The 12,071-nt window shown below is 34.2% G+C and overlaps 1 protein-coding gene across 1 annotated transcript; it reads left to right on the top strand.

Moving 5' to 3' along the window:
- The first annotated feature begins 1,076 nt into the window (after positions 1 to 1,076).
- Positions 1,077 to 1,891, top strand: LOC116116687 (probable calcium-binding protein CML13). The gene has a single exon (XM_031402734.1). It carries the CDS (start codon positions 1,173 to 1,175, stop codon positions 1,614 to 1,616), a length of 444 nt encoding a protein of 147 aa, XP_031258594.1. The 5' UTR covers positions 1,077 to 1,172; the 3' UTR covers positions 1,617 to 1,891.
- The last annotated feature ends 10,180 nt before the right edge of the window (positions 1,892 to 12,071 follow it).

Below are 12,071 nucleotides of genomic sequence, written 5' to 3'. Positions count from 1 at the left end.
CTCTTCTAGTGCCAAAATGTTGATACAATGAATTGTATCAACCAAAGATACTTGGTTGGCCTCAGGAGGGACCGAGCAAAATGTACACATGGTTACAGGTAACCAGCAAGGTTGCTAAAGCAATGTAACAAAGTAAAGAACACAAGAGATTTTATAGTGGTTCAGCGGTTATAAGAACCAAAGCTACATCCACTATCGTATTATTATTGTGGGGTGTTATAGGGTTGAATGAGATTACAAAAGGGAAAATCCGTGAGTATGAACCAGCAATGTTTAGTCCTAGTGACCTAACCATTCTTTTACTCTCTCTAAAAGGTCAGTGTATTTTCCTCTTAAGCTTTACTAATGTTGGAATCCTCCCTTGAAACGGAGGTTGAGGGCTCCTTTTATACCCATCCTGTCTGATAGTGGTTAAGAGTGAGTATTACGGAGTTTCTAGCATGCATAATCCCCCTAATTAGGATATGGATTTGTAATCCCCATGCTTGTTGCAGACCAGACCATCCTAATGACATCTTAGCTTGTACTTATGACAATGACCACCTTGTAAAGGAAGTCAACTATAGAGGGGATGACATGTGGCGAGATCCTAGCGGTTGAGTTTCACTTTTCACATACTTTAGGGACACACGGCACAAATTTGACCATTCGGGAACTAGGAAAAACAATTTCGTTTGAGCCTCTTCTTTTTGGTATCATCAGAGCTGTCTAATCATGATTCTGCGTTGTCATGCGAGGCATAAATTTGTGAACTCATTCCATCACGCATCTTAGACCAATTCAATTAAACATTAAGTAGCATTATAATTAACAAGTAACACATTTTTTCTCTTAAATAATCTTTGGGCTGGGTAACATTGGGCTCGTAATCCATTTTTGTGCAACTTTAAAAGATTACAAGGATCTAATGTGGGCCCATGTCATCCACCACTCCCATTCCAATTTCCGATGCTCCAAGCTTTAACACATCCCAGACAAAATAATTGAGATTGACAAGTCACGAATGACTAGACCAGTTCACCCTCATATAAAACGATGTCGTTCTTTCCGTAATCTCACCTTTAGTCTTAGAAAGCCAACTGACAAAATTCTAGCCATTCACATTTACAAGTTGAAAATCAAATCATTTCCCTCGATACAGAGAGAGAACTCAAAAACCCGAACCGAGAAAAATGGGCAAGGATCTGAGCGACGACCAGGTCTCGTCAATGAAGGAGGCCTTTACATTATTCGACACTGACGGTGACGGTCGGATCGCGCCGTCAGAGTTGGGGATCCTTATGCGATCACTGGGGGGAAATCCTACACAGGCCCAACTGAAATCGATAATTTCAGAGGAAAAACTAACGGCTCCGTTTGATTTCCCCCGGTTCCTTGAACTGATGGCAAAGCACATGAAACCGGAGCCTTTCGATCGGCAGTTGCGTGATGCGTTCAAAGTGCTGGATAAGGATTCAACCGGGTTTGTCTCTGTGGCGGATCTGCGGCATATATTGACTTCTATTGGGGAGAAGCTGGAGCCCTCCGAGTTCGATGAGTGGATTCGGGAAGTGGATGTCGGGTCGGATGGGAAAATCCGGTACGAAGATTTTATTGCCAGGATGGTGGCTAAGTGAATTGATGGTTTTTTCAAGAAATCAAAAAAAAAAAAAAAAAATTGGTGTGTTTTGTTATTAATGTTCTGTGGAATTTTTGTTTTTTTTTTGTTTTTTTGGCTTTGTATTCGGATTAGGGTTTGATTGAAATTAATGCGATGGATATTGGTGTTTCTTGAATTGTTGAATTATTGCTAATTTTTTTTTATTCACTGTTTCTGAGTTGCATTATAGTGTATAGCTATGTTACCAATTTATGGATGTTGGAGCTTTCTTAATTGAATTGGTTTAGGTAATGCCAAGTTTTTGTTCCGTTTTGTAAATGTGGAGCTATCTTTAGATCTTTTACAATATGTGGACTTCAGGAATTCGGATTAGCTTCAATTTTGTGTGGGAACGCAGATATTCATTCATTTTCGGAAGAGTAATGTGATTTAATGTGTGTTATTCTTGACTGAATGTATAAAGAAAAATTTCAATATTTTTCTTTTTCTGTTAGCTTGAATTTTTAATGAATTATGTTTATTTGTGAGAATGTAATTTTCTGAAATAAGGCCAGACGTTGTTACCTTCTCTTTATGTCCCAAATGTAGGAAATCTATGTATATGAAGACGGTTTTTGCAGAATGAGTAATGGTTTACAATCATTATATTGGTCAGTCGAGGAATGATAGTAAAGAAGTAGCTTGAACAATTTCATATATGTACCCTCATTATCTGTAAGTAGAAGCTAGGCTGTTTCCAATTCTGTAGAGGATTATTTTTCTTCTTATGCATCTTCAAGGGTGGTAATGATTGTATGGCTACTAGTCATTTAGGCTCCCTTTGTTTCATTTTTTCTCAATATCCTATCCAATCTTATACAAATACACATTTGTTTTAATATTTTCAGCTCTTTTTAAATCCAATTCTATTATATTCAACTCAATATATTAACTATTACCTTTCTCAATAAAAGTTTTAAAATTAACAAAAACACTCCCACCCACCCAAGCCACTATCACCTGCCAGCAGCCATCGCAGTCGCCAGTTGCCACCACCGACCGTCGATGCCATAATGATGCGTGATCGGTTGGATCTGGTTGGTCGTGTGTCGATCTGTCCGTTTCTGGTCATATCCATAATGAATCTGGTCAAAAACGACCAAATCTATGACCAACGATTTGGCAGACGGCAACGACTAGATCTGTGGTTGTAGATCTAGTTGGAAAAGGTCTGATCGGTGCACGATTGGCAAAATCTAGTTGATCGTGCACCATTCTGACAGATTCCGGCTACCTTTCGGTGATGGTGGTTGGTTGCTAGCAATATATGGGTGGATGGATGGGGGTGTTTTTGTCAATTTATAAACTTTTATTGTATGAGGTATTTAGTTAAATTAACAAACCTAAGGATTAAAATAATCTAAATATTTTCAGAAAATGATATTTAGAAAAATATCAAAAACTTCTCAAAATCTTATCCTATTTTCTAAAAATGCTGTTAAGCATAGAGTGCTATTCTAAACAACTAACCAAATAGACTCTTAACTGTTGATGGTATACACAAAACTTTTCCGGTATGCTTGATGCAGGCTTATTGTAATTAATCCATGTCTCCTGATTAATGGGGTGGAAGGAGAGGTCTGTCTTGTAGTTATAGTTGGTTTATGTGTTGATTTGTTGTAAAACTTACGTTGCGTTTTCTACAAGTTTCCATTTAAAGGCAGCATATTTCTGGACACTTATTGCAAATGTTTTACTTTTTCTTTTGAACTGTTTTGCATGTTAATATTCTACAATCAAGTGAATATTAAATTTCCAGAGTGATTACTTTTTTGAGAAAATTGGCAATAGTTTGTACTTCTGTTTTCTCAAGTTTCTGTGATTAGAAGTACTATGGTGAATTCTCTTAGATAATACTTATAGCAAGCGGTCTATTAGTTTGAACGACGGAAAAAAGCATCCCAGATCTCAAACTTGCACGGTTTATGACTGAATTTTGTAACTTATATTGTTTCCGTGAAAACTACAAAATGATTTTCCTTTTGAGAATTGAAGCCACAGATGTTTTATTTCATATTTATCTTATCTCCTTGCCTCGCTAGCTGTTTCAGCTTGCAATAGTGTTCAAAACCAGATATCCAATCCGGTTGGGTTTTTGCTGATCCAATCAGAATCCGATCTAGATTTTTAGATATTAGTTTTCTGGATATCTGATATTTTCAGATGGGATCAATCGGATATCCAAAATTGATTCGAATTTAACAAAAATGCTTCTTTAAAATATCAAACTCCTCCATTGTTCAGTACTCAGTAGCCAAGATAGAATTTATTAAAATTAAAATTAAATAATGCTTGATTACCAAATAATTAAGCCACAGGTCAGTGCACACATTGGAGATTAAAATAAGCTAAAACAATAGTTCTAAAATATCACTGAATTTTATATATATTTATAAGAGGAATCAGTAGATTACATAAAAGGGAAAACAGAAGATAAAATCCTAATACAATCTAGGAACACATTTTGCAGTGACATCAACCCAGATCCTATCGCAGCGACTAAATTCTTGTTCAGACTCTTCTAATTTCAATCTGAGGCGGTCAACTATACAACTCAACAAACAAATTTAAACTAACATCAAAATTCACCACAAAGCATGCATTATTTACATTTTTTGTTAAAATATTTGAACTTCAAATTGAAATTAACCTTACTTGATAGCTAATCAAACTGAAAGTTACAAAATGAACCCAGATGTTGAAACATAATAAAAAGATAATACAATAGGAAGAGATTATGAAACGCAGGTTCATTGAATACTTTTATCGAACAAATTCAAAATCTTGAGTGAAATCGTTGGTCGTGGATTTACTAGACTTTTTTCTAAAAACAAGTTCAAAATCTTGAGTGAAAGCGTGAAACAATAATGAAACCGAAGAAACCGTGGAGAAGAAGTGAAGAACAAACTAAGTAACCAGTAACCACAAAATTCGAAGCCTAATCCGAGTCGTGAAGAAACCGAATCGTGAAGAGACTTAAGTCTTGAGTGAAAGTGTGAAACAATAATGAAACCAAAGGAAGCCAAAGAAAAAAGCAAAGTACATATACCCGATCGTGAAAAGAGTAGAATCTCAAGTGAGGGAAGGAAAAAAGCGTCGATTTTGTTTGGAGTCTTCAGTCTTCTTTTTTCATGTTAGACTTAGGGATAGTAGGCAACAAAACAATTTAGGATTATTTGTTTTTAAAGAACCGAATCGAATTCAGACATGCCCTTTTTTTCAAAGCCAATCAGGTATCCGATCCAGAAATTTGAATATTTCAAAATTGTAATCCGAATCCGATTCGGATTTTCAGATATTCGGTTTTTTAGGATTGAAAACGGATCGGATTATTTTACCCTTGCATGTCGAAGAAACTTAAACGCATTTGTATTAACATTCTTCTGTCTCCCCCACCTCCTAATTTGATTTAATGAGTCATAAGCGACACTGCTGACCTCTTGTTTTGACAACTTGTTATGTTTTCAATAGTTAATTTGTAGATAGCTTCGGCGTGTTCTAAATGCCTATGTCTAGAGGAGCCTAACCAGGCCCACAATGAAGAGGGTTGAACCCAACCCGGTAGCAACCCCCGGGTGGGTCGGGTTATAAAATGGCAATCTGCCGTCGACGGGTTACTGTTTTGTCTCTTCTAAGAGGGACCGCCAACCGACCGGGTTGGCTGTTGTCAACTCGGCGAGTTGACCCGCGGGTTGGCCGAAAAAAATTAAAAAAAATATAAAATGTATTTTGTTTTTTCAAATTACCCCTTTACTCTTGAAATATAGTCGTTGGAGGGGTCTTTTTCGTCATTTTCCTTTCCCATTTTTTTTTCTATAAATTGGCCCTAAACTCTCACATTTTTCCCACAACTCAAATGCTCTCATTCTCTCATATTCTCTAATCTCTAATCTCTCAATTATTCAATTATTCTCTTAATCTCTTATTCTCTCTGTTATTAATTTGCTCGTATTTTAATTTTTATTAGTTTTTGCAATTTTTAATTCATATTTCCAATTTTTCAAATTCCAATTTCCATATTCCAAATTCCAATTCTCTTTCTTTAATTTTTATTTCTTCTACATCAAATTTTTTTTTTTTTCAACTACAATGGATAGATATTTATCTCCCATTAATTACAATGATGAAGGAAACAACTATCCTAGTTCTAGTCCCGCTGATTTTACTAACATAAATGCAGGAGGAGATTTAAATAGTTTCGCTTTCCCATTCTCAGAATCTGATACACCTCAAAATATGCCCCCGATTTCAACAGCTCCCGGTGGTTCTAGAAGTCATCCTCGTAATCATCGTGCTCGTCCAACTTCATCTCAAGCTGAGGCGGGATCATCAACTACCGTCGAAACCGAAGACAGACACACATCAGACATTTGGGCGCATTTCGACAGGTTTTACGAGACAGAAAATGGCGTTCAAGTCAAGAAAGCGAGATGCAAATACTGTGGAAATATTTATAAAGCTGATTCAGGTAATGGTACTAATACTTTAAAAAGGCATGCTAATAAACATATTAATCAACATGGAAATAGAGAAAGCAATCAAACTCAAATAACTAATATTGGTACTACTTGGCGTTATAATTCTGATGTATATAGGGAACAGTTAGCTTTATATATTGCTGCAATAGATCAACCTATTAATATGGCTGAAGATAAATATTTTGAAAGATTTGTTCAAAATTCATTTTTACCAGGATTTAAAAGTTATTCTAAAACTGCAACTAGAAATAATTTAATAAAATTGTTTAAAAAAATAAAATTAGAATTAAAAAATAAAATACATACTTGTCATGTTAGTGTGGCTCTAACTGCCGATATTTGGAGTGGTAGAGCTAAACAAGATTATATTTGTGTGACTAGTCATTATTTTGATAATGAATGTAAATTAAATAAATCTTTATTAGGATTTAGATTAATGGATGTTGATCATAGTGGTGAACAAATTTATAATAAAATTGTTGAAGTTTTAGAAGATTATGATATTGTTAGTAAAGTGATAAGTTTAACTTTAGATAATGCAAGTTCTAATAGTAAAGCTATAGATTATTTTCAAAGTAATTATCCTTTATATAACAATTTGAAGTTTTTTCACCAACGTTGTGCATGCCATGTTATTAATTTAATTGTGAAAAGTGGTATGAAAACAATTAAAGAAAATATTAATAGAATTAGAGATTGTTTAGCTTGGATTACTAGTAGTAATAAAAGAAATGCTGAATTTCAAGACGCTTGTATAAAATCAAATATGTCTCCTAGAACTTTTGCATTAGACATGCCTGTTAGATGGAATAGTACTTATTTAATGCTTGATTCATGTTTACCTTATGCTAATATAATTAGTTATTTTGTAGCAAATAATAGAGGTCCTCATTATTTGGTAGAAAATGATTGGCAAATAGCTAAAGTATTTCATTCTTTTCTTAAAACTTTTTACCAATCCACTTTACAACTTTCTGGTGTGTATTATCCTATTAGTCCATTGGTAATACATACAATTATAAAAATTTCCGAGTTATTTATAAAAAACAAAGACAATGTAATTTTAAATGCACCAATAAAGGCAATGGAATTTTTTTTTTTAAATATTGGGAACCCATTCCTTTTCCTTATTGTTTAGGTGCTATATTTGATCCTAGAATTAAATTAGCAGGTTTAGAAAATGGTTTTGACAATTTATGTGAAAATTTACAAACCGAAGTATATGCCAATCAAATAGGAGAGGTAAAAAATACACTTTTCGAAGTATATTTCCAATATGAAAACAGGTATGGGAACCCGCAAAGAGGCAAAACATCTAGGGAAGCTGCATCAGAAGAAACAAATGAAGACTTCTACTCTTGGGGTACACTGAATAGGCCGAAGAGGACCCGAATCCGAAGCACAGCCTCCTCTTTAGAAGCTCCACCAACAACAACAACTAATGTACTGTCTTCCATGCAGTCGCAGAGTAATGAGCTTCAACAATATTTGGCAACCCCTGAAATGTTACCAGTAGATCCACAATAGAGAGCCAACATTGATCTCTTAGACTATTGGAGAGCCAGAAAATGTATTTTTCCAGTATTATCAAGACTTGCCATGGATGTTTTCACTGTTCCTGTCTCAACCGTCTCATCCGAACAAACATTTAGTGCAAGTGGAAGAATTTTAAATGAAAGGAGGACTAAACTTTCACAAAAAATGATTGAAGTCCTCACATGTCTTCGAGATTGGGAACGGTCGTGCCATCAAGGTCAATACGAGGTTCTCGATGACACTTTAATATAATCATTTCAATTTTGTAATAGAGACGATACGGATGAGGAAGGTCCTAGTGAACCCCAAAATTAGTTGTTTTGTAAATTATAACTTGTAAAGTAATTGTCAATTATTACACTCTTTTTTCTTTACCAAGTTTTTATCCCATTGGATTTTTCTTTGTGAGGTTTTTAACAAGGCAATAATTATTGTAATTTCTTATTTTATTTTTTAATAAATGAATAAATTTAATTTTTCTTATATTACAATTTTAATGTATTAAAATTGAATTAATATTTGGAATGTTAACAAAAAAAAAAAAAAATTTAATTTAATTTAATTATTGACATTTGAAAAGAAGTTAACACTTATCTAAAAACAATTACATTTATTCATTTATAAATTGTTAATTATTCATTTGAAAAGTTCATTAAACATTTAAACTTAAACAAAATAAAACAAAACAAAAAAAAAAATCAAAAAGAGGGTTAACCCGGCCCAACCCGCAGCCTAACCTGGCGGGTTAGGGTTGGTGGTCCGGGTTGGGCCAGCCAATTCCCCAACATTGGCGGGCCTAACCCGGCCTGCCAATGTTACCGGGCGGGTCAGGACCGACTCGCCACTTTGTGCAACCCGTCGCGGGTCGGGTCTAGTCGGCCGGGCGGGCTGCTTTTCCACCTCTACCTATGTCATTGCAATCATGTTATTATCATTGACATATAAATTAATTAAAAAAATCAAAACACACTTAATTAAAAATTAAATAAAAACACACCAAATCTCATAAAAATTACAAAAAAAAAAAAATCACAAAAATTAAAAAAATTCAGGAAAATGGAATTTCTCCATTGATGCTTGCAAATGCAACAACTAATTTTACCTCACTAAATTCTAATGCAAAGTCATGTAGTAACAAAGAGCAAGTAAGGGTCTTTCCTGTAAAGGATTTGTGAACTTAGTTAATTATCTACTTTTAACGGGGTTTGTCACGAATTATAAAAATTCAACAAAAACTAGCAAACTAAAATTAAACAAAAACAAGCAAACAATCACGAAAGAGATAATGAGAGAAACTAGATTGAAGGCTTATTCACCACCACTAGACATGAATTAGATATAATAAAAGCATTCTTTAACTTTCTACTCACTGGATCACATCAGCTCAGAAAACACCAAACGTTGATAAGTCTCATCCCTCCTTATTAAGTTGTTGGACTAGACACGGTCATAACCCAATTCCCTATTTATTGAATAACCTAGGATACGATCTCTTGATTCAAAGTAATAAAAACATTAAGTTGCGAGAGACCTACTGAATCAAGGCTAAACTCATATGATCAGTTTAGTTATCCTTAGTGATTACCCTCATGTATGCAAGCATACACTTTGCCACTAGTTATTTAGGTTAATAAAGTGATTCCGTATTAAACAGCCTAAATTGGCATTGTTAGATTAATCCTAACAATTTAATTGTGCACTTAAACAATTAAGACAATCTATCTAAACCCTATTCACAAAGGAATAATCACATAACCAAGAGGGATCAAAAGATAAATAGATGCAGATTTTATTAATTTCAAGACATGTCTAGGGCTTCAAAATCACCCTCAATCACAAAAGAATCAGTTACTCATGGAGAAGAATAAAAACATAATCATATTAATGAATAAAAAAATAACAACAAGAGATAAGAAAAACTTAGGAAATCTTGGGTAGAAGTACAATGGAGTTGATGAGGATCTTCCCCAATTTTTCTCTCCAAGCCTCTTTCAATCTCTCTTAATATCTACATTATTGAGTATTTTTGTTCTCTATATTCTCATCTAAAGAATCCCCAAAATAATGTTAAAAGACTTGTATTTATATCTAGAAAGGGTTAGGGTTTTGTTTTCCTTAATTATATTTAGTTTAGGACTCTTAAACCTTATTTTCCTAGTAAAAAACAGAAGAAAGATTTTCAGTTGTTGTGATTGTGCCCCAACACTGTGCTATGGCGTGGTTGATTTCGGATTAAGTGTGCTACGGCATGGTTGATTCTGGACTAATTATGTTGCGGCGTAGTCCAATTCCTCTTCTAACCTTGCATCATTCTTCGTACTCTAGAGATAGTGATTTTTGAGCATGATAACGATGGAATCTAGAAAAGTGGTAAGCATGTGAAATGTAGCCCTTTAAATCAGATTTCCAACGGTTCAAGAATCACCTTGATATGATATCTAAAACGCAAGTTATTGTCGAATCACTGACGCATGTTCAAAACTAGAATGTTTTCTAGGATTTTCACTTCAACTTCAAATCGCCATAACTTCTTCAATTCAACTTCAATTCTCGATCCGTTTGTTTCCAGTCATCACAAATTCTCTTGCCAACATCATCTCTCATCCAAATATTATATTTAAACAATAATTCCCTGAAAACACAACAAAAACACCCGTGATCTGGAAAAATACATTTATGAAACAATTAAGTTAATTCATGCAAATTAATCCTAATTTCCCACAAATACTCCCGATAAACCACTAAGTATAAGTGCATTTTCAAGTACTTATCACCCACCCCCAACCTAAAACTTACATTGTCCTCAATGTAACTATTAGAAAGGAAAAACATAAAAGGAAAGAGAAAGTTACCCCCCTTTAGAGACATCATCAAAACCTATCTGGCGATGCGGTGCCATTTTCATCACTCTGCAACATCAAGTTGCTGCCCAAATTGCATTATGTCTCTTCCTTGCTCTGCCGCGACATAAATATGTTGCACTGCGACGTGAAGCTCTTTTCCTACAAAACAACTAAACCATAAAAGACAACGAAATAACCTAAAACAAAACAACAAAAACATTGAAAACACTTGAAAAACTAAAGAAAATAAAATCATAAATGAAATTAACATAAAATTCAAAGTAAAACGTTGGGTTGCCTCTTAAGAAGTGCTTTATTTAGCATCTAGGCTTGATGGAATGTATGATCTATCAGGCTCAATCATTGGAATCTGAGGGAAACGCCAAGGAATTGAAAACTAAGAACTCCACTATTTCATCCAAAATCGTCACAGTGAGCTTGCCATTATTTACATCAATAATTGTCTTAGCATAAATGGGTGGCCGAGCAAAATGGGTAAATCTCTATCATTAGTTGACGACTTCTCCATATCTAAGACTACAAAATCAACAGGAATTATTAGTTTATCAACTTCAACCAAGACATTCTCTACAATACCTCTTGGATATTTCATTGAATTGTTAGCCAATTGTAAGACATTGTTATTGGCTTTAATTCCCCCAATCCTAATCGGAGATAAGTGGAGTAAGGCATGAGGTTAATACTTACCTGTAATGCTTTCTTTCTAGCTAGTATACTCGTAAAATAATCAGTAAAACTCATTAAAAATATATATAAGAAAATACACACACACACACACACACACACACACACACACACACACACACACATATATATATAATATATATAGATATAATAATAATATATATATATATATATATAATATATATAATATACAAGTAATAAAGTATGGGCCCATATTAATTTTTCTTTATATACAATATTTACAAAATATTCTCAAAAATGCAACTTGACGTGGTAGCCCAACCCTTCACTGAGTGACGTCCGAGCAACCGCAACTCCCTATTACCTGCAAAACATTAAAAACAACGGAGTGAGCACTATGGCTCAGTAAGTAAACCCACTATGCTACCCTTTCTCTCTCCGTTGCTTAAAATTCTGAATTTTCTTTCCTTATATCACTTTCCCGATATTCTCTATTCTTTCCTGTTCTTCTCTCTGTTCTTTCTATGTTCTTTCTTTATTCTTTCTCTATCTTCTCTGTTTTCTCCTCTGTTTTCTAAATTTTTCAGTACCCATGATAACGAGCATGGTATTTGCATATTCATGATGCAAATGCACAAATACATAAATTATGCATTTTCTTTTCTATTTTTCTTACTCTGCTTTCTTTTTCTTTTCTTTATTTCTTTCTTTCTTTTCTAGTCTTTCTTTCTATTCTTTCTTTTCTTTCTTTTCTATTCTTTCTTTCTATTCTTCCGATCAACTCGATTGAGCATGGATTTGGAGCCTTGGCCGTCTGAGGTGATTCTCTATGGGTACAGTTCTCATCCATACACACTTCTAACGGACTGTACATTTCTTCTTTCTGAATTCTAAGGCCGTTCACTAAAG

Source organism: Pistacia vera, unplaced genomic scaffold (assembly GCF_008641045.1).
Source record: "Pistacia vera cultivar Batoury unplaced genomic scaffold, PisVer_v2 Contig78, whole genome shotgun sequence".
Classification (NCBI taxonomy): domain Eukaryota; kingdom Viridiplantae; phylum Streptophyta; class Magnoliopsida; order Sapindales; family Anacardiaceae; genus Pistacia; species Pistacia vera.
Note: the sequence above shows the minus strand (reverse complement) of the source record. Positions and strands in the feature narration are given on the sequence as shown.

Coding starts and splice junctions, on each gene's coding strand:
- LOC116116687 (XM_031402734.1), top strand. CDS start 1,173: ATGGGCAAGGATCTGAGCGACGACCAGGTCTCGTCAATGAAGGAGGCC.